Here is a 21850-nt window from a genome sequence, read left to right as displayed (position 1 = left end):
AAAATTATAACTTTATATATCATTTTACTTTTAACTCTCTTTTCTTTCCTTTCACTTTTATTTTTTGTTTTGGTGAGGGAGAAGAATTGAATGAAATAAAAGATGATATTTTTAAATTAATTTGATAGAAAATAGATATAAAAAAATAGAATGAAATTATGTGAAAAATAGAGAAAAATTTATATTTTAAAATTACATTTTATATAATTAGGTTTTTATGTAAAAAAAATTATTTATACAATTATATTTTTATCTTTTACTAACTTTTTTCAAATATATAATTAGACAATAGTATAGGATAGTTTTGTCCAAATATTTTCTTAAAAAAAATCACAAAAATTCACTCATAAGAGAGTGGAATAAGATTCACATGGTCTTTAAACACACATATTCCTTGATAATTTTTCCTTTTCTTCTTCATTTCCTATTAAATCACCTCTTCCAAACACAACATAAGAGCATTCTCAATAATAAAACTTATTTTGTGTTTTTAGTTGTTTTATTTTTACTCTAATAAAATAATCTAGATTAAATTCTTAATCTACTTTATGGATCTCACATTTTTTTACTATTTTTTATTTAGGTAAAAATAATAAAAATATTATTTTATTGATAAGAACTGATGTTTGAAGGTTCTTATATAAGAATATTTCTTACACATTTCATTCACATCAAGATGCTTCAATACTAAATCTTATAAAAATCAATTCTTATATTTAAGAATGCAATGAAGAACTCCTATGAAAAATGACCCAAAGTAAAAATTGAAATAGGTCAGACTGCATTAGACTCTGAATATATAGGTCAGACTTGTTTTATATAATTAAAAAGTTTGATCTATTATTTATTATATATTTTTTATAGGTCTAAGTTTACCTTTTAAAATTTTTTAGTATGATCCATTATTCTATTTAAAAATATATTTTAGATTAATAATGTTAAATAGGCTAATAAATTTAATTTAAATAAATTAAAATTTATATTTTAAAATATACATGTGAATATATATATATATATATATATATAATTTACATGATAAGTGTATTTTAATTTGTAGGATAAACAAAGAGTTTAATGAAATTTAAAATTAATTGTAATATCTATTATTAGAGTTTAGAGTTTAAAATAAAAAATAAAAGAAATTGATTTCTCTAAAGTGAATGATGCACTTTAGAAAATAAAGTGCAATATTAATCATTGATTAAAAAATTAATGATAGAGAATTATGATAAAATCAAATATATGCATAATAAAATTTAAAATTAATTATAATATTTATTGTTAATTTTTTAATTAACAGATATTATTATAATTTATTCTCTAAAGTGCAATCTCCTCACTTTTAAGGAGTCAAATCCAAACTAAAAAAATTAAAAGACAGATCATGCATACCACGTACATATATACACAAACTTTAATGAAAGAAGATAATTTTATTAGAAAAATCTTTCTAAATATTTATTGTATCCTAATTGAAGTATTTTAAATGACTAACCATAAAAATGAAGGAAAAAAAGTAAGCGAAGATTCAATTACTAACATTTTTTATTTTTGATTTCTTATTTTGTATGAACAAAGAACTTAAAAATGTTTAAGTGTAGTAAAAATGTAAAAATAATTAATAATTTTATTTTTTATATTATAAATTTATTTATTTAATTACATAATATACATAACTTTATTATTATTTCATATAAATAAATACATTATTTTATCAAATTTAACATGTTTTTTTTATAAATTTAAATTTTAAATTTCTTAAATAAACATATATTTTTTAAATTTAAATATAATTTATTTTTATTAAATAGATGGAGTCAAATTTGAAACAATCTAAATAATAAATATCTATTTAAAGTTTGAACTCTTAAAAAAATCTAAACTAAAAAAACAAAAACAAAAACAAAACAAAAAGGAACCCCATGCAAGAACGGATCCCAAGTTGACCCGATCCGCAGACCCGATTCCAGTTGCACGGTGAAGCAAGTAACCCTAATGCTATTATGCTATATGCTTTTCTTCACGTTCTCACCACACGCCTCTCTCCTTCTTCTTCGATCACGCTCGCCTCTCTCTTCCTTCCAAAAGGGAAAACACAATCTCACTCTCACTGCTTGAGGCGCCATGGCGGATCGATTGACGCGTATCGCCATCGTCAGCAACGACAGGTGCAAGCCCAAAAAGTGCCGCCAGGAGTGCAAGAAGAGTTGCCCCGTTGTCAGAACAGGTAAGATCTGATTCCATCTCCCAAACCCTAATTTTGTCTCTTTGTTAATTCTGAAAGGGTTTATGCGCACTCACTGTCACCGCAGGTAGATTGTGTATTGAGGTCACTTCCGCGTCCAAGATAGCTTTCATATCTGAGGAATTGTGCATTGGATGCGGTATTTGTGTTAAGGTATTATTGGAGATGCTGTTTTTGTGTTGTTGTGTTTGCTTTTACTTGGTGAGGGTTTGTGTGATGAGGTGATGTTTGTTTGTTTCTGTAGAAATGTCCTTTTGAAGCTATTCAGATTATTAACTTGCCTAAAGACTTGGACAAGGATACTACTCATAGATATGGTCCTAATACTTTTAAGCTGCATAGGTGAGTTGTTTTGCTGGAGGGATTATGGGGTGTGGGTTTTGTTGTGTTTGTGATTGACTGAGTTGTGGTTGCAGGTTGCCTGTGCCGAGGCCGGGGCAAGTGCTCGGATTGGTTGGGACAAATGGAATTGGGAAGTCCACTGCTCTGAAAGTTTTGGCTGGGAAATTGAAACCGAACTTGGGGAGATTCACTGTAAGAGCTGAAGTTAAGCTTTGTTTGATGATGAATGGTTGAGGTTTTATTGCGGTTGTTTAATTTTTTGTTTTTTGTTGCAGAATCCCCCTGATTGGCAGGAAATTTTAACCTATTTCCGAGGATCTGAATTGCAGAATTACTTCACTCGGATTCTAGAGGATGATTTGAAGGTGATATTCGCATCCTTTTTTAATATGTATGCTTGTAGTGTTGTCTCGATGATATAGACTGTGGCAGTCCAAAACCGACTAAATGATCATGTGCTCCTTCATAGCTCTGTGGTTTATTTGGATTTTGTGTTTTCTTTCTAATCATTTTACTGGACCAGTTGCCTATTTTGCGATGTTTGAGTCTTTGAGCCTAGTCTGTTAGAATTGCTTCAACTGAAAAGGGATACAATACTTTAGGAGTGGGAAATAGAGTCTGGAAATCAATACCATTGTTTGGGAATAGAGTCAGGAAAGTTTATTATTCTATTGCGGTGTTATTTATGGTGCATGGCAGCTCATTGTGGAAAGGCAACTATCCATCATAAAAATATAGTAGAAGGTGTTACAGACAATGAAAGAAGCATGGTGGAAAGTGTATTAAGAAAACTTCTGAATGTTTTAACAAAAAGAGAAATTACTAATGTCATATATGAAGAAAAATAAACTAGAAACATATTAAATTCACCATGAGCATCAGAGTTCTCATGCTTGAGGGGCAATATCACAAGTCTCATCATAATTCTTAAGTTCACTAGAAAGTGGAAACAATCAAGTTCAAGTAACTAGTTGAAGACAGTAAACATCACAAAGATAAATTAAAATTCTAATCCTCCTTTCTAGAGGGTGAGAAAGAAAAGGACAGAAAAGGTAAGGTGGGAGGGAAGACACTAAAAGGAAAAAAAAAACAGGGGAAGAGATCTATGCTCTTCCCTGAGACATGCTGGTGAATGCTGTGCGCTTGTTAGAATTGGCTAGAGGAGGACGTTCAATATGAAGTGCAGTTACATGACTGGAGTTCTTTTGTATTATGTGACTTGGGGGTTACTATTCTTTGAGAATTCAATTCCTGAAATTATAGTATTATTTCTAGGAATGTGAGTTTGCCTGAATTTAACACTATCCATATTATCAAACCATAATGATAGTAAAACAAAATTTGAAGGCCTTGTAATATATAAACATTTGTGTTTGAACTGAAGGCATTGTAAACCTTAGGTTATACTACAACAATTGTTTAACCTTTCTTTCTCAAAATTCCATTTTATCCTTACTTGGTGGGCTAGCTTTTGTTGTGCATACATTTTCCTGAATACTCATTCATGAACTTTAAGTTTGCTTTAATTTTGTCCTCATCAGATATTATACTGATTCAAACTGTTTTGCTTCCTTCTAGGAATACTACTTATTTTAATATATTTGTATATGATGTATATAATATCATCAAGCCTTGGTATGTTATTTTAATATATTTGTATGTGATGTATATAGGCTATCATCAAACCTCAGTATGTTGACCATATTCCAAAAGCTGTGCAAGGGAATGTGGGGCAGGTGCTGGACCAGAAAGATGAGAGAGATATGAAGCAGGAGCTTTGTGCTGATCTTGAGCTTAATCAAGTTATAGATCGTAATGTTGGTGATCTTTCAGGTGGCGAGCTCCAAAGGTTTGCCATTGCGGTTGTAGCCATCCAGAATGCTGAGATATACATGTTTGATGAACCTTCTAGTTATCTTGATGTGAAACAGAGGCTGAAAGCTGCCCAAGTTATTCGATCATTGCTCAGGCCTAATAGGTTTGTGACCTATTCTCTTAGTAATATCTGTTTAAAATCTTGTCTATATCATCTGTTCTTTGCCAAATTACTTCCCAAGATAAATAATGAATTTTTTGGTTTTTCTTTTTCCAGCTATGTAATTGTTGTAGAGCATGATCTTAGTGTCTTGGACTACTTATCAGACTTTATTTGCTGTCTATATGGAAAACCTGGTGCATATGGAGTGGTCACACTTCCCTTCTCAGTCAGAGAAGGAATAAACATTTTCTTGGCTGGATTTGTTCCAACAGAAAATCTTAGGTTCCGGGATGACTCACTTACCTTCAAGGTATATATAATCTTTGCATCTCCCTTCCTCTCACGTGCTGATCATAAACCCAATCTTGGTGATGAAAATGAAAAGATTCAGCATTGAAATTTAGCGGTGTTTGTTTCAGCATGCTAAAATTAATTGTGTAAAAAGCTGAAAATATTTAGCATATAGGTCACTGAATATATTCAGCAACAATTATTTTATGTAGTGTTGCATATTTATATTATTAGATTATTAGATGCTCATTCTTTCTGCACCTTAGTATGAAAGTATTATCAAACTTTACAAAATCAATGCTTAATTTTTTCGTTACTGTTAGTTTCAATACTGTATTTTAAAACCCATAAAATTTCAACCCTGCTCTCGTGTCTAGGTTGCTGAGACTCCACAGGAAAGTGCTGAGGAAGCTCAGACATATGCTCGATACAAATACCCAACCATGACCAAAACTCAAGGCAATTTTAAACTTCGTGTAGTTGAAGGAGAATTTACTGATTCTCAGATTGTTGTGATGCTGGGTGAGAATGGGACAGGAAAGACAACATTTATTCGTATGCTGGTATTCTTTTTGCCATACTTGTTTCTTAATGGAACCGAGTAATTCTTCAACATATCTATTCACCTTGCTCTGGTATTATTCAGGCTGGTTTATTGAAACCTGACTCTGTAGAAGGTGGATCTGATGCTGAGATGCCTGAATTTAATGTTTCATACAAGCCTCAGAAGATTAGCCCGAAGTTCCAATCAACTGTTAGGCATTTGCTACATCAAAAAATACGTGATGCGTATACTCATCCCCAGTTTGTGTCAGACGTGATGAAGCCACTTCTTATTGAACAGTTAATGGACCAAGAAGTTGTGAATCTTTCTGGTGGAGAGTTGCAAAGAGTTGCACTGTGTCTCTGTCTTGGAAAGGTATTATAAACTTTGTCAGTGAGAAGTGCTTAAGATTATTTATGCACCTTAATTCTTCTGTCTCTGCACCTTTTTTCTTTTCTCTTTACATTTTTGAATACTTCCATAGTTTTCTATAGGCTGTGATGTCAGGTGTGTTGTCATTCCACATAATGAAAATGAGTTTGGTGCGAATCCTTTGTCCCAAGATTTTGGGAACTACTTGGATTTGTTGTATGCTTCTTGCATCATAAACGTAGATGGCAATAACATTTCCTTGTGCATTACTGTTCAACTATAGTAGCCACCAGACATCTATCTATGCTAATTCTGTGGCAAGATTTTTGGAACTGTATTTCTTGGTTTTATTGTATGCTGTTCCATGTCCCTTAAAATGCATGCCTCTGTTTATTTCAAACTAAATAACATCCCAAGTTTCCTGATCTGTTGCTATCCTACCATAACAGCCTGCAGACATCTATCTGATAGATGAGCCAAGTGCATATCTAGATTCTGAACAGCGAATTCATGCTGCCAAAGTCATTAAGAGATTTATTCTTCATGCAAAGAAAACAGCTTTTGTTGTTGAGCATGATTTCATCATGGCAACATATCTTGCGGACAGAGTTATTGTTTATGAAGGTCAACCATCAATTGATTGTATTGCTAATGCTCCACAATCATTGTTGACTGGGATGAACCTTTTCTTATCTGTAAGTTTCGTTACCTTTTAATGGTTTCATTATTTTTCTTCAAGTTGTATTGTGCTTTGTGCTTGTACGTGTGTGATATATCCAATGTATTTCATCATTGCTGCAGCATCTTGATATCACATTTAGAAGGGACCCGACTAACTTCCGCCCAAGGATAAACAAACTCGATTCAACTAAGGATAGAGAACAAAAGTCTGCTGGGTCTTATTACTACCTTGATGACTGAGTTCATACTTAGGGGCTGGTGCGTCCTCATGCATTTGTTCTTCCTCTTATAATGTTTGGGTGGCAAATGGAAACTGACTATGTTTTTTCTATCGTTTCAGTTCATTCTCCAACGCAACAATGCATCTGTTTGAGCTTTTAATGGGATCTCAAATTTAGTTCATTTGATGCCTTGAAATGTTAGATTGCCATTTTTCCTGTTGAAGGCATCTTTCTCAATGAATAGAAGACCAGAAAAAAAAAAAAGAGCCTGCATGCAGGACAAATGTTGGTTGGTGCATTTGTATATTTTCCCTAATATCTAGTGCAGTTACTCACCACCAGTTTTGCTGCGACTTGGGTGGGTGAATCTGAATATTACCTGAGTTTATATTGACATGGTTTTCATTACATGTCCCGAATCGAGAGGAACATTCATGATGTCAGATCGGGTTTATCGTCATTTTGGCTCATAATTTCAGTTGAATATTCAGCGAAGTTTATGTTCATTTACATGTTACTTGGTTTAGATGGATGTCTCCTGTTTGGAATATATTGCCGTTGAGAGGGTTGATACATTGGTGGATAATATCATTCATATATGAAATTGCGGTTGGTTGTGACTATTTGAGGCGTTATTTTTTACCTTCTCAATGTCATCAAATATATTACAAAAAGGGTTTTACTCAGAAAAAATGGAGATTATTATTGGTAATGATTCAACCGTTTGGCTACATAAATAGAAGGTATAATAATGTTTAAAAGTAATATCGTAATAGACGTATTTTATTTATTTATTTATTACGGGTAATACATGAGTACGCTAGATGCATTTAAAGTTAAAAAGATTAACAATTTTTTTGGCGGTTCTCACTGCAATAATATTTAAGTATCGATTCATACTATTAATCTGTCTTTTTTTTTTTTTAATTTTTTTTATTGACTGATTTATTCCTGTATGGTAAATGACGCGTAGCTTGTCTTGTCAGACGGACAATCTTAATCGGAGATAAAAAATTTTCATGCGATGTATCATTGTAATTATTCTACGCTATATTAATTTAATGTCTTCATTAAGAATAGTACTTGCATACAATTTTTTAAGTGCTTTTAGTTCTATTTTTCAACTGAAATTGATATTTTACCCAAGTAACACGCACAAGGTTGGTCTTTTAAGCTTCACGGTAAGCATAAGTAATAAAAGCTTCTAAAGAACATTATCTAATTTTTGTTCATGAATGTGGTAGTTTAATTTTGGTTGCTAGCACTCATGCTAGTAGTGCTCTCTCTCTCTTTTATTTAATATTATTTTTTTTTATCAAAAACCAACATCAATAAGACTATATCCTGCGTTTTTTCTTAATCCCAAGTCCTCGATATATTGTCTTAAGTCAGTTGCATCTTTCCAGCTTCCTGCAGCAACATACATATTTGACAAAGATATGTAATATCCAACATTTTGAGGTTCCAGTTGAAAGAGACGTTGAGCAATTTGTCTCCCCAACTTGAGTTCTCCATGATAGTTGCAAGCACTTAGGAGAGTTCCCCATACACCTGATCTGTCACACCCCTTTGCAAACTCGTAAGCCTCATCCAGTCTACCTGATCTACCTAGCATGTCAACCACATAAACTTGATGCTCAGTCTCAGGTTGCACTCCATATTTCTCTAACATACACTCATAGTAACAAAGACCTTGGCTCACAAGTCCTGAATGGCTGCATGCAGATAAAAGGCTAACAAAAGTGCTTTTGCTCACCCTTGCTCCTGACTTGCACATTTCATGGAAGATTTTGATTGCTTTCTCACCATTTCCATGATATCCACATGCAGAGATCATTGAATTCCAACCTGATTCTGACTTTTCCTCTGAATGTCTGAATACTTGGAGGGCAGTGTCCAATCTTCCACAGTTGCTATACAAATCTATAAGAGCTGCTGATATGAAAGAATCATCTTGAATGCCAGCCCTGAACACGCGGGCATGAACTTGTTTTCCGAGTCTTAGGACGCTGATTTGAGTGCAAGCTGAGAGAACACAAACAATGGTGATCTCATTCGGTTCAAACCGAAGATGGCGAAATAGTTCCAGTGCTTCTCTACTTTCTCTATTATGAGATAAAGCTGAGATCATACAATTCCATGAGCATAGATTAGGACTAGAGCAGAATTTAAACACTAATCTAGCACTGTTGATGTCCCTGCATCTGTCGTACATGGTAATTAGCGAGTTCTGAACCCGAGTATCTGATTCCAAAGGAGACTTAAGTGCAAGGCCATGGAGAGACTTTCCTAGGTTGAATAGTTCCAGGTTTGCACAGGCAGACACGACACTTACAAGGGTTATGGAGTCAAAGTTGAAAGGAGGTTCATGTCTCATCAACTTGAAAGTCTCTAGAGCCTCTCTAAAACGGTCACATCTTACACACCCTACAATTAGTGTGTTCCATGAAGCTATATCTGCTAAAGCAGAATTCTCATGCAAAATTGAGAAACTGGCTGCCAAGTCTCCACAATTGATATACATGTGCATGAGAAAATTTATTAAAAGAATGTGGTTCAAAAACCCAGATTTCAACTGCCAGCAGTGAACTGATTTTCCAAAGTGGAGACTATAAAGGGAGTTGCAAGAAGCAAGAATAGCATAAACGGTTGCTGAGCTGCAATTTGGGCCCCAACGTAGCATCTCTCTGAACAAATTTTGAGCTTTATTAGAATACATGTTGAGAGAATAGCCAGATATCATTGCATTCCATGAGACTGAGTCTTTCTCAACAGAGGAATTGAACAAGAGCTCGGCTTTCTCCACAAGGTTGCACTTTGAATACATGTCTATCAGGCTGTTCAGTAACATAACATGACCGGATACCATCTGTCTTTGAATTGCAAATCCATGGATAGCTCTTCCTTCTCTAGAGAGCATCAGTTCTGCACAAAGCGGAAGTATGATAGTTAATGTCACTATATCAGGTTGGAAAGACCCTACTATTTGCATTTCAACCAGAAGATCAAACACTTCATTAATCTTTCCATTTGAAGCAAATCCTTCCATCATTGCATTCCAGGAAACAATATCTTTAAGTGCTATTTCTCTGTACACTCGTTCAGCAGCCTTGATGTCTTCACATTGTGAATATAATGAAATGAGGGAATTAGCAACTGAAACATGTGAGCTGTCCTTGTATCCTAGCTTGATTCCCAGCCCATGAATGGACTGGCCTAAAGCCAGCTCTCCCAAACTCGAAGATGCAGAAATAGCACAAGATAGACTGACATTGTCTGCTGTTTCTTCTGAAAAAGCCATCCTTTTGAAGTAATACAACGCTTTCTCTGGATCATTATTGTAAAGACTACCTCTCATTATTGAATTCCATGAAACGACATCTTTACCTTCCATCTCTTCATATAGACACTCTGAAGAGTTTAGATCACCGCACTTAGCATACATGTCAATAAGAGCATTACCTAAATTGATATCCACAAGCCTCCCAGATTTTACACTCACACAATGAATTGCCCTTCCTTGATGAAAGCTTTTGATGTGTAACGAAGCTGATACCATAAGCATCAGAGTAGTGGAATCAAATCCAGTTTGCGCCTTTATCATTTTCTCTAAGAAGTCCATTGCTGTTCTATAGCAGTTATTTGTAAGACATGCTGCAACAATAGCATTCCAAGCAATCACATCTCTACTGTGAACTTCATCAAACAAATCCTTTGAAGAGGTAAAGTCTCCAGCCTTGGAATAAACAGTGAGTAGAGATGTTGAAGTTGGGAGATGAGCTAGAGCACCAATCTTTAAAGCTGCACAATGGGCAACAGTTGCAGTCACAATTTTGGGTCTTTTGAGGCACGATTTGATGTAATCAACAAGCTCAAAATGAATATCTCTCAATTGTAGAGGTCTTTGTGGCATTTCCTCAAACATCTGAATGGCGCTGCAAAAACGATGGCAACATGATAACAAGGCAGGTGCATGTGGATCAATTGGAACCCTTTGTCGCCTAGCAATACTGAAGTTCCAACTTTGGTAGTTATGTGAAGAAATTGAATGGGAGGATGGTGATATTCTTGGTCCTAGAAAGGGTAAATTTTCATTGGCCAAACTTGTTACGTGCTTCAGCGGCAATCGGAAAACTACCCATGTTCTCATTTTCACTTCATTCTTGATTGTAGCTATGAAAAATCCCGTCTTGCACTGAAGAAAATGAATTTGATAAAATTTCAATGGCTATGCATAGCAATTGAGTAGCTCCCACTTAATATAACCTTCTCTTACTCGTAGAAAAGGTTTTAGCAGTGTTTTAATGTTGCAAAACTTTGATGTTCCGCACTAATTAATGTCGTTGTCTTGGGCTAGCCACACGACACTAGGGATGAAACTAGTTCAACTAACAACGGTTCTTAAAAGTGTGATGCAAGCAACTATGCATAAATATTTAATAAGGTGCATCAAATACTTCAGTTTTCACCTTAGCCAATGTATTTGAGAAAAAAATGCTACTTGAAATTTTGTTTTTAATAAAATATTTTTTATTAGGGAGTTTGAGGATTTTTATTCCCAGCAGCTGAAGCTTATTAGATGACCAAAATTAGAAAAATCAACATCTTTCCAGTTTGAAAGTGGTACATTCAGATGTCTCCTGTTTTTTCAATTACAAGCAATTCAATATCAACTGAGACATCAGCGTTCAAAAACTGCATCCTTATCTAAGAAAATGTAAGTCTCAATTTCTCCAATTTACAATGTTACACATAGCATGTTCTTCCCATTGTTACACAATAACAACATTGTCTCATCTCTCTAACAACTAACATTCTCGACGTGGATACAGATTCTAAACTTCTGTAAGTATACCTCTTGGTTTTGGCATGATTTGGAAACCAAACCAACTATAATTAAATCTCTTCCGTGTATCTAGTCTATTGTTCATAGTGTTTTACCAAACATGAACCTGAAGTTGACCTCACCAAGGTGGATGATCATCTTCGGAAGTTTGAGGAGGAATTGGCTTCCATTCATGTTTCTCATCCCAGTACATATCGTAATAAATGTGACCAGGAGTGTGATCCAGCACGCAGCACCATATACCCACGTACCGTTTAACGCGTTTTCTGAATCTATCTTCCCTTTCCTGATAAAAATAATGCATGGCTTAGGACATAGTAAATGTTAATTTCTAAAGAAATGAGTATAGTAGTCCTTGCCTTGTCGGTGAAACTTGTGAAAGCATCTTGCATTGAAGAGAACTGAATGACTTTCATATCCTTGAATGATGAAAATACTTTCATGTACTGCATGTTCAAGTATATAAACAACCAGGTTCAACATATTTTAAATAGGATAGGACAGTGAATAGACTTGGTAAAACCAAAAAAGATCGGCACACAAAAGATAATCATATCAATGTACTTAATATGGTTTCTTTAGAAGACCTTAAAGTCTATATCTGAAATAATCATTAAATGGATCAAATTTTAAATACCGTTTCTTCATTGCTATGCCTCGGAAATTTGAGTACTCCCCCAACTGTGCTATTATTTGATGCAAAACAATCCTGGGTTCCTTCCTTACAGAGCTGAACATCAAGCCATGACTTCTTCACCTGAACTCAATACCCCAGCCATAAGTTTCGGGAGTGAGATACAAGGAGAATTTATGGTTTAAAATGTAGATGAAAATGACATTTATTCACCTCTGAGGGGAGGGAGGGATTATCAAGTATTGAGTACTCTCTAATATCTATTCCAGGGCCAAACTCCTCCTCTGGGAGTTCTTTCAACATGACATTTACCTGCAATAGAGTACATTTCCGTAGCAGAGCATAAGAAAGTGCCAGAAAATGTTTTGATTATGTAAACAGGGGAGAGGCAGAGAGGAAGAAAAGATATGGAAGAGGTTACATTAAATGTTGTAAACTAATGTGTACATGGAATTAAAAAGGGTTATATTCTGCAGTACTAAGTTGCAAGGATCTTCTCTCAGTATCCTACTTACATGTCTTTCATGATGTTTGTAAGAAATACTATATCTAATTCATGAAAACAGGTGGGATCAGCATTAGAGAAAGCCCAAAATTTTAAAACCATACAAAAAAAAAATCAATTAATTAAATAAAATAGAGAATAGAATTTCCTTATTTGATTTTATTTATATCATCGAAGGGACAGCGTGTTTGAAATCAAACACCAAAAATAATTATACAGGCTTTTCTTAAAAACAATCATGTAGATTATGGACTAGAAGTGGTGAACAATAGTGTAAATGAAATTATAAGGGCATATTTGATCGCAGTCTCAGCAATTGTTTGGGAGGGGTAGCAACTTAGTTTGAGAGATATGTGTACTTTTTACTCAGTGAAAACTGCTTATTATAGAGTAATATTTTAGTGTCTGACCATTCTCTGGAAGCAGCTTCTCAAATTTAATTGTGATTTTTGAGGACTGCTGTTTGAAGCATGTTGCCATATTTTTTTTAAACACCAAATATTACAATTAATTTTTTCCAAAATTATGAAATAAAATACCATTTAAATGTTTCTTTGTCGTAACTTCTATCATTGACTTGTATATTTTCCCCATGTTTGCCCGATATTTCTTTCATTACTCCCGCTACATTTATAACAAAAACCTTTTATTTACATCTATATGAACTTAGTTTTTCTCTTATCATCCCACAAATTGAAATCCAAAAGTTGAACATGCAATTTGATTAGAGGGAAAGAGAGGAATTTTGATGAAAAAACTCTTGTTTGGTTCAGAAGTTTGGAGGAATCCGGAGGAAAAATCACGGACAAAATCCCTTCCCTACAACTTTTGCCTCCATTCCAATATTCAGGGGATTTTATTTTCTCACCCTTTGAAGAAAACATTCTGTAAGAAACTGACATTTTATATGGATTTGATGTCTTTTGAAACCCATTGTCCCCAATACTAAGAACACTTGCTTGCTTTACAATTCAGTTTTTCACATCTAAAGCAAGTACTACCACCACACCTAGTTCATGTGAATTTGTATTTTGTAAAACATCAGTTTCAAAAGCTTTAGAGAGGACCAAGTACTTGTTACCAAAATTTGTTAGGCTATTCATCAATCCAGACAATCTAAAGAACAAGTGAACAACAAAAATAACAATTTAAGAATCACTTGATCAAACTGGAAATACCTCAAATACATGATCCAAAGGACAGAGAAAAGGTTGTCTAGTCATGGACCCCTCCAAAATGCCGGGATGGGGAAACCATAGCCTATCAATCCTGCACCACAGTGGAGGCATGACCTAAATATATACACATAAAGAACTGAATCAAGATCAAATTATATAATTTATGAAGTGAAAATGCACTACAAAAGAGAAACCATCAATCTTAAATCACTAAGAACAACCAAACCAGATGCCTCAGGTGTAAAAGAAGTTGACCAGATTTCTCAACCATAGCAACATGTTAGGCCATAAAGATGGTTTATTACATTTTGATTTTGGATGGTAGGACTGCTAGCACCTTTAATCATGGGAAAGTCAATTCCATGCTTCTTTTTTCTACACCAACAATCTATTGCCCTTTTTTAAACAGAATCTTATTTATTAAAAGGTAGGAACTGATAGGGAAGAAAAGGGGTGGGGTGGGGGTGGTGTAGAAACCAGCAGTGGAAATATGCTTAATAAGAAATCAATTTTTTTGAAGACCAATTCCATTATGCATATATTTTTAAAGGACTAGATTGAGGGTTTTTCATCTTTCCAACAGCAATTCTACCAATAGTAGTGCTAAGAACATGAATCTAGTACCCAACCATTGTACAGGAAGATGCAATAAAAAACAAATCATAATTTTATAACCCTAAATCATGTATTGACGTTGGTCAATATATGTGAAGATCAACATAATGCAAATGGTAGTAGCTTATGATATTCAGTAGATATTGCTTCTAAATCAAATAGAAAAATGACAAATAAAATTTATTGCAGGATTTCAGGAACAAATAGGAAACTTTATTTATGCAAAAATCGGTACCAAATGCTAATAACAACAATTACAGTACATATGATCTTATGATTTCAATAAGTGACAACTGAAATTCAGTTCAGGAAACATACTGTTAAATTTATGAGGTTTTCCTTTATTTGAATTTTGAATAAATGTTAGATAGGATATTTATTACTGTCACAACTTTATCTTTTATATTTTGTTTTGATGAGAAAAATTAGGGATTTTAAATTGATTATATGGCTATACATAGACATATGAATTTTTATGGCAATTTTTCATCTTCAATTTTAATTTCAATTAGTCTACAAGATCTATTTTTCTATTTTTTTTACCAAATATTTCCAACACGTACAATCATTTTTTTTCTGCCACATAAAGTAAATGAACATGCATTGATTTGGTTTGCATTAAGCAGACAATAAAACAGAAATACGCAATTGCAGAGTTAAATAAAGTAACAAGCTAATTCAGAATTCAGATCTTAACGATTTTACTAAATTGTGAACAGTCTACCCTAACAAAAGAATGCCAAACAAGCTTAATAATAATGAGTAATATTGTGCCAAAAAATAAAGTTAATTGCAACTTTCATGTAATTGCTAATGGTTGATAACTTAACATGACTCGTTAGAAAAGTTAATTAACAGTGCTTGAAAGATCTGATACGAGACATTTGCAATTGCACACGTAATATAATAAGCATTATATGATCCCAGAAAATAGCTCTCACCAGTGTTCTGTTCAAAAGGGAAGCAATTGCAAGTGCTGTCCTTATCTGTTTCATCTGCGGACAAATTCACGCACAACATAAATTACGATATGTAACATTATAATTTTCATTGTAAATGCAGAAGTGAAAAGGACCAGGTCGATACTTGCATACTTGGTAATTAACAAGTGTAAAATGTGATTCGATGGTGTGTTTCCCACTTAGCAACAAGCTTTTTGGAATAGATGGCTTAAATGACAAGAAACCCCCTGCAAAAGTTTCTTACAAGGAGTCAACATATCAACCATAGGCAAATTATGAGAATAAAGCATTGAAACATTAGGTGTCAACTTTTGGTTTTCAGCATCAAAGTTATGAATATTTGGGGCTAGCTTGATGGCGGATAAAGTAGAAATCTCTAAATGCATGGTGTAAGTAACAACTAATAGCTTGTTGGGTTCTACATTTGGATCTCCCAAACACAGGATATGAAATCTTAAACTTGAGTTTGCTTCTAAAATTATTTGTTTGGATGTTTTCTAGTAGAATCACTTTTGTTTCTAAAAGCATGTTTGACTAAAAGCAAAAAGAAAAAAAGGTGGCTTCTGCATTACATTGAGAATCTTATACTAAAGTTTTACTAAAAATATTTTTGAGATAAAATTTTCCAAACAGAAATCACTTAATTAGTTCACTTTTACCCAAAATCAATTTAATAAAATCAAGATCATCTAAAATCACGTTGGGCAATATCCCACCCAAGTATACACTAACAAGTAAAGACAAATAATGGAATTAGTGTATTCAAACATGCATTGGAAAAGAAAATGAAGCAAATGATATGCTAACCAAAATTGCAGGAGAAATAACTGATTACCAGGTGGATTATAGTATTCTGGTGGATCATGGAAAAGCATTGCTTCTCGCAATCGGTGACGCTTTCCTTCAGTGCCTGCATATTGAAATGTTGTGTGCACTGCATATGGCTCCAATCTGAGTTGCTGATACATAGCCTACAATAATGGTATGCAAGTATGTTCATAAGGAAAACTGGCACACAGTTTGTTTCTCTAAATCTCAGGGTCCAAGCAAGATTCACTCAGACAGTTAATTGTGTAAAAGAAAACAGAAAGTAGATAATATATAACAACAAAGAAGAAGGAATTCAAAATTGTTAACTAGATTCTACCTGGACAAAATACGTATGTCCACTACAGAAGATGCTTGAAGGCAAAATCCCCAGCTTTAGATTTCCATCATAAGCATAAACAAGTCCACTTTCCTCATCAACTGATGGTCCTAATTGTCTGTGTACAATATCATTAAACCCATTTTGATCCCATATCTTTTCATCAGCTAGTAGCAGCTCTTTCCATTCCTTTGCTAATTTTTTTGCGGACTCAGTTGGTCTCCAATGGAAAATTCCTATGTTGTAGGCAGCATGAACTATACAAGATGGGCACAAACATCAATATAGTATCTGTTCCATTAAAGCTAAGAAAATGCAACAATATAAGCAATAAAATGAGAGAAAAAATGGTGAAATAAGTGGAGAAGAGCATTGAGATTCAATACAAAAATAAGGAAGAAAAAAACTTCAAATTGTGGTATTTAATTTGATATGCCAAAGAATATGCAAGAACTTCAGTAAGATTAGCTCTTTTTTCTAAATAGAGACAAGACGTGACATAATAAAAACTTCAGACTCTTGGACAGAGTTTGCATATCGGAAATGTATTTTGCTAGCTTTTAATCTAAAGCCAAAGCGAAGGAGCAACAAGAAACTGCAAAATAATTCCTGAAAACTGAGTTCATATAAAATGTTCTCTATCATTCATTTAAGGATTCAAGTCATAGATGATAGATGTCATTTGATTTTTACTTAAAAATTAATAGGTTAGAGGTCAATATAACTCATAAGAGTTAAAAATGTCTTTGGTCCTTCAAAAATTGACTCTATTTAGTTTTAGTTCCTTGAAAAAATTTTCCTTGATTTTAGTCCTCCAAATTTATATAATACCTGTTTTTAATCCTATTTTAAAGACTTGTAACTTTTGCTATTAAAATACGTCACATCAGCACCTAAATCACTATTAGTTTTACTGACATAGAACTTTTTTAATTTAAAATTTTAATTATTTCAGAATTAAGTTAAATTTTTGGGTAAAAACTAATTTTACACTTAAAACTTTTTACTATTCACTCATGGACCTAGGCATGAAAGTTTCAGAAGTGCTCTATTTTGCTTTTTGTTTCTCTATTTTGCTTTCATCCATAGCAGAGGAAGCCAATTGTCTCTCGTTTTTGAAAGGTAGTACCTTGAAACTCAGGGAGGGAGAAGAATGAGCGTTGTTTAGAGTAATTCGCATATTGAGGGCCTCGAGAGCCATTGAGAGTGAAAGGATGTCGCCAAAAATTGGAAATTTAGAGCTTAGAGGGTTGCTGGCAAAAGTGAACTTGAATGTTTATGGACATGGTGATGGTGGTGGAGATAAAAAACCTTACTTTGACTTTGTGAGAAGATTTTATTAGAGTTTGGTGGGAGACTCTTTATTCAAGTAAAAAAGGAATTTTTGAAACCTCCATATTTGTGTTTGAGAGGGAATAGTGAAAGATTTTAATTATAAAATTAGTTTTTACTCTAAAATTTAACTTAACCCTAAAATAATTAATATTTTAAATTAAAAAAATCATGTTAATAAAACTATGTGATTTAAATGTTGAGGTGGTCTATTTTAACAGCAAAAGTTAAAAATGTTTGAAAATAGATTAAAAGTAGGTATTATATAAATTTGGAGGACTAAAATCAAGAAAAAAAAATGTGGGACTAAAACCAAATAGAGTTAATTTTTGGGGGACTAAAAACATATTTAACCTAACTCATGAATATGGGAAGAAAAAAAAGCAAGCCTACTACAACAAACCGACGCAGGCACAATAAAAATCAGAGCAGTAAGTCCAGCTATTTAATATTCACCTTCTTGCCAAATTTCCAGACTATCATCAACAACTGTGGGTACAACTTGATCACTGGATGTTAAAACATCTGCTCCGGAATAACGAGCAAGATATGGAAGCGGGTTCTGCTCCACAATCACATAATTGCAGATAAGTTTTAGGAATAAAATATATTTCAGAAGAACAATCACATAATGGACTTGGCAATCTCCTTTAAGATGAATATAACAGATGATTATGCACATTGAATATAACAGATAAAAACTAAAAAGTCATAATAATGGCACAAGTAAAAACTAGTAGTAGTAGGAACAAGATAAAAAGGACACCAGATAGGAACCAAGAATTAACGAGTAACAAAAGGAACTACTACAAAATACACGATAGAAGAAAAAAAAAAAAAAAAGGAAACACCCTTATCAATACACATTTTGCAGCTCCTTTTAAAATTTGGATGATTCATAAAAAAACAAAGCTAGCACATAAATCACCCTTAAGCATATATTGAAAAATGGAGGAAAGCACCTTCAACCAAACCATGTCAGTATCACACATCAACAGCTCGTAACCGAAAGGCAGTATCAAGTTGATCAGAATAACTTTTTCTCTCCCCATTTTATGAAATGTTGGAGATCCCCAACCAACATCTGCTGTACTCATATGGCTGCCCATGTCAAAAACCGGTATCCCTTTCCAATAAAGTGCCTCCAATAACTTGGTATCCATTGCACCTAAAATGTGTACATTTCAAACTCTTTTTTACAAACTATACTCAACAGCACACAACACCAGATATGCATCTCTAACAGGGCAATAAGCCAATAACAAACCTAAACAAAACACATGATAGAGAAAGACAGAAGGCTTAAATCATGACACTCACCAACAATATAATTAGAAACTCCCAAATCATTCAACTGTTGAACCCAAGTCAGAATAAAGTCCATGAAGGCATAGTTACCAAAGGTCACTATTATAATGTTATCTTTCACCCTTTGCTGAACCAATTCTTTGGTCAATCGGAAAGCCTTCAAAGGTGGCATCTTCCTATTGCTCGGAGGAACATCCAACATAGGTCTTGTCCTCACATTCCGTGCCTCCGGAGGAACATAAGGCACAAAATGAACAGGTTCTGACTCAGAACCGTTGAGTGTTTGTTCTGAAAGACGAACATCCTCATCTGAAAAACATGCACAGTTTAAGGTTTGAAATCACACCCACATAAGAAATAAATAAAGGGTCAATGAATTGAAAAGTGTCACAAACAAAAGGCACCATTGACAACCAAAACGTGGGAACTGAACAACAAGGCACCAATGTCAAAGTGTCTGTTTGCATAAGCTTCTCCAGAACTCCAGAAGAGAACAATAGAAAGGAAAATCAAAATCAAACTTCCCATAGATCAAAATTAGCTTCTCCATGAGTTAAAAATATATATATTTTTTTCCTTCATATTTTTCTGTCCTGGGAGTACTTCCCGTGAAGTTTATCCAAACACGCACAAAAGCTTAAACATTATATATCTCCTACGGAGGAAGATTAGTAATACATTTAAAATTGAGAAAAGGGTAATTGACATTGAAGGTTAGTAAGAGAAAAGGTGTGATTTTTAAGGAAGCAATAAAAGTATGAATGAAAGTGTGAAAAAGGGTACTTGAAAGGGACCAAGTAGAAGGGTTGGTGGAGGGGTAGCGAATGGCGGAGAAGACGTAGAGTGAGGAAAGGACGATGCCAACGATGACAACAGTGTAGATCGTGAGGAACAGAGGTTTGGAATGAACCAATTCCTCACACGCCATCGAAGAAGAAGAAGAAGAAGGAATCACTTTCAGATCGGCATTCTCTTATGGAAGAAGGTCAACCCTTGATTCATTCATTTGTGTGTCAACATGAACGTGAAAATGAAACTCTGCCAGAACGAATCTCAACTACTCAAGTTCCTATTTCTTTTTGGATTCGTTACGACAAAGACATAAAACATCAAATGTGGATGTCTTAAAATTCAATCCTCTGTATACCACAAACCTGGCTCATTTATTAAGAACAATGTAATAAAATTAAATTACTTTATTTAAATCAATAATGTCTTTAAAAAAATTATTCTAAAAACATCCATAAAATTAATTGATGTAATGTAAGTACTGTATCCGTTTCTATGCATAACGTGAGATAATTAATTGATGTAAGTACCGTATCCGTTTGTATATATAGGATTTTTTCATTTTATTGTTTATCCATTTTTACAATTTTCCATTCTAATTATCTTTTACATTAATTGTTTTTTATTTTATAGTATTCTTAATTTATATTTTAAGAAAATTAATAAATTTTAAAATTAATAAGATGAATTATTTTTTCTATCTAAAAAATATAAAATTTTAATATTTTTTTTATTATTTAAGCAGATTAGACGTGAACAAGCCATGACAAGTTGGATCAATTAATTAAATTCTTCATTTTTTTTGCAGGTTGGAGGGTCGACATTCTGTACCTAACATTTTCTGGATGTGTTTGAAAAATCTATAAAAATTAGATTAACTCAATAATTGATTATGGAGATATAATTGATTACAATCAAAATAAAATTTTATTTGATTAAGTTGGCTAAAATATAATTTTATGATGTTTAATTTCATTTAGAAAAAAATTAATTTTTATGTAATAGATCAGCTTAAAAAATCATTAAAAAGTAATCATAAGTTTTAAATTTTCAATTTCATAAACACAACTTATTTTTCAAAGAAAAAATTATTTATAAATTTAAATTCTTGTTCCAAACACATTATTTTTTTTTTCACAAACAACTTTTTATCTTAAAAAATAGTTTAAATGAAGAGATTTAATAACTCCCAAACACTCTCTTCACCATCCCTATTAAAAATATATTTAAGTTAAATACTAAATATGCTAAAATAATAAATACCACTATTCACATGGTGATAAAAGAAATCCTTTAACTATAATACCATTTTATGGTATGCAAACTGTTATTAGCCGTATTATTTTATTTTATTTTTTGGTTCTGGTAACTAAAGAAACCAAAATATCCCTCTTTAAAAATCCAAAATAGAAAGCAAGTCCAAAATCCTAAAATAGTGTGTCCATCCTAAAATAATATGTTCTATGTATTCTGAATTCGATTGTAATTTAGTTTATAGCCGAACAAATCCGTCAACTTGAGGGCTACCTTGGCCCAATTTCGTGTCATTCATACCCAAATCGTACAAAACATATTAATGGGCCTAAATGAAGAAAATCCCATAAAAAGATTTCCTTTTGCCCTCACTCCTTCTTAGGCCAAGAAAAACCGAAAAGAAAAATTATCGTTCCTCTTGGTTGTGAATGAAGAATTATTTCAGAAATGATTCACACTTCCTTGAATATTTATCGTAAATGCACAAATAAATTAGACAAAGATTTCCTTCTGTGTGCACTTTCTTGTAAACACAATAGAAATTGAGGTGGAAAATTTATAATTGGTAAGAGATACAGTGTAAAGTTGAAGTTCTAATAGGCACAT

At 33.2% G+C, this 21850-nt stretch overlaps 3 protein-coding genes across 4 annotated transcripts; 1 reads left to right on the top strand and 2 right to left on the bottom strand.

Annotated features, from left to right (window-relative positions):
• Positions 1-1966: 1966 nt before the first annotated feature.
• Positions 1967-7297, top strand: ABCE2 (RNAse l inhibitor protein 2). The gene is made up of 12 exons (XM_020362296.3): positions 1967-2227; positions 2313-2398; positions 2490-2587; positions 2662-2779; positions 2863-2952; positions 4261-4565; positions 4680-4875; positions 5234-5419; positions 5503-5775; positions 6222-6467; positions 6574-6711; positions 6794-7297. The coding sequence occupies exons 1-11, from the start codon at positions 2125-2127 to the stop codon at positions 6691-6693; spliced, it is 1821 nt and encodes a 606-aa protein (XP_020217885.1). The 5' UTR covers positions 1967-2124; the 3' UTR covers positions 6694-6711; positions 6794-7297.
• A 565-nt stretch (positions 7298-7862) lies between these two features.
• LOC109800467 (Tetratricopeptide repeat (TPR)-like superfamily protein) lies at positions 7863-11138 on the bottom strand. The gene has a single exon (XM_020361248.3). The coding sequence runs from the start codon at positions 10822-10824 to the stop codon at positions 7990-7992; it is 2835 nt and encodes a 944-aa protein (XP_020216837.1). The 5' UTR covers positions 10825-11138; the 3' UTR covers positions 7863-7989.
• A 125-nt stretch (positions 11139-11263) lies between these two features.
• LOC109801505 (arabinosyltransferase XEG113) lies at positions 11264-20331 on the bottom strand. Of its 2 annotated transcripts, none has more exons than XM_020362588.3 (13): positions 19985-20331; positions 19214-19510; positions 18856-19061; positions 18350-18455; positions 16562-16818; positions 16250-16385; positions 15547-15641; positions 15394-15447; positions 13838-13951; positions 12368-12466; positions 12158-12277; positions 11880-11966; positions 11264-11806 (listed from the first exon to the last, which is right to left on the bottom strand). In XM_020362588.3, exons 1-13 carry the CDS (start codon positions 20127-20129, stop codon positions 11639-11641), a joined length of 1884 nt encoding a protein of 627 aa, XP_020218177.1. In that variant the 5' UTR covers positions 20130-20331; the 3' UTR covers positions 11264-11638. The 2 variants fall into 2 exon arrangements, with proteins under 2 accessions (XP_020218177.1, XP_082922433.1); XM_083066307.1 differs by lacking the exon at positions 19985-20331 and adding an exon at positions 19606-19940.
• Between the last annotated feature and the right edge of the window lie 1519 nt (positions 20332-21850).

The sequence above is a fragment of the Cajanus cajan genome, chromosome 11 (assembly GCF_000230855.2).
Source record: "Cajanus cajan strain Asha chromosome 11, NIPB_CcT2T_4, whole genome shotgun sequence".
In the NCBI taxonomy this organism is placed as follows: Eukaryota; Viridiplantae; Streptophyta; class Magnoliopsida; order Fabales; family Fabaceae; genus Cajanus; species Cajanus cajan.
This window is presented reverse-complemented; position numbering and strand designations above follow the sequence as displayed.

Excerpts from the sequence above, each read along its gene's own strand:
- ABCE2 (XM_020362296.3), top strand. The coding sequence starts at position 2,125 with ATGGCGGATCGATTGACGCGTATCGCCATCGTCAGCAACGACAGGTGC. Across the intron at positions 2,780-2,862 it reads CGAACTTGGGGAGATTCACT|AATCCCCCTGATTGGCAGGA; the intron begins GTAAGAGCTGAA and ends TTTTTGTTGCAG. Across the intron at positions 4,876-5,233 it reads ATGACTCACTTACCTTCAAG|GTTGCTGAGACTCCACAGGA; the intron begins GTATATATAATC and ends TCTCGTGTCTAG.
- LOC109800467 (XM_020361248.3), bottom strand. The coding sequence starts at position 10,824 with ATGAGAACATGGGTAGTTTTCCGATTGCCGCTGAAGCACGTAACAAGT.
- LOC109801505 (XM_020362588.3), bottom strand. The coding sequence starts at position 20,129 with ATGGCGTGTGAGGAATTGGTTCATTCCAAACCTCTGTTCCTCACGATC. Across the intron at positions 16,386-16,561 it reads GACATACGTATTTTGTCCAG|GCTATGTATCAGCAACTCAG; the intron begins GTAGAATCTAGT and ends CCATTATTGTAG. Across the intron at positions 15,642-16,249 it reads AGAATACTATAATCCACCTG|GGGGTTTCTTGTCATTTAAG; the intron begins GTAATCAGTTAT and ends AAACTTTTGCAG.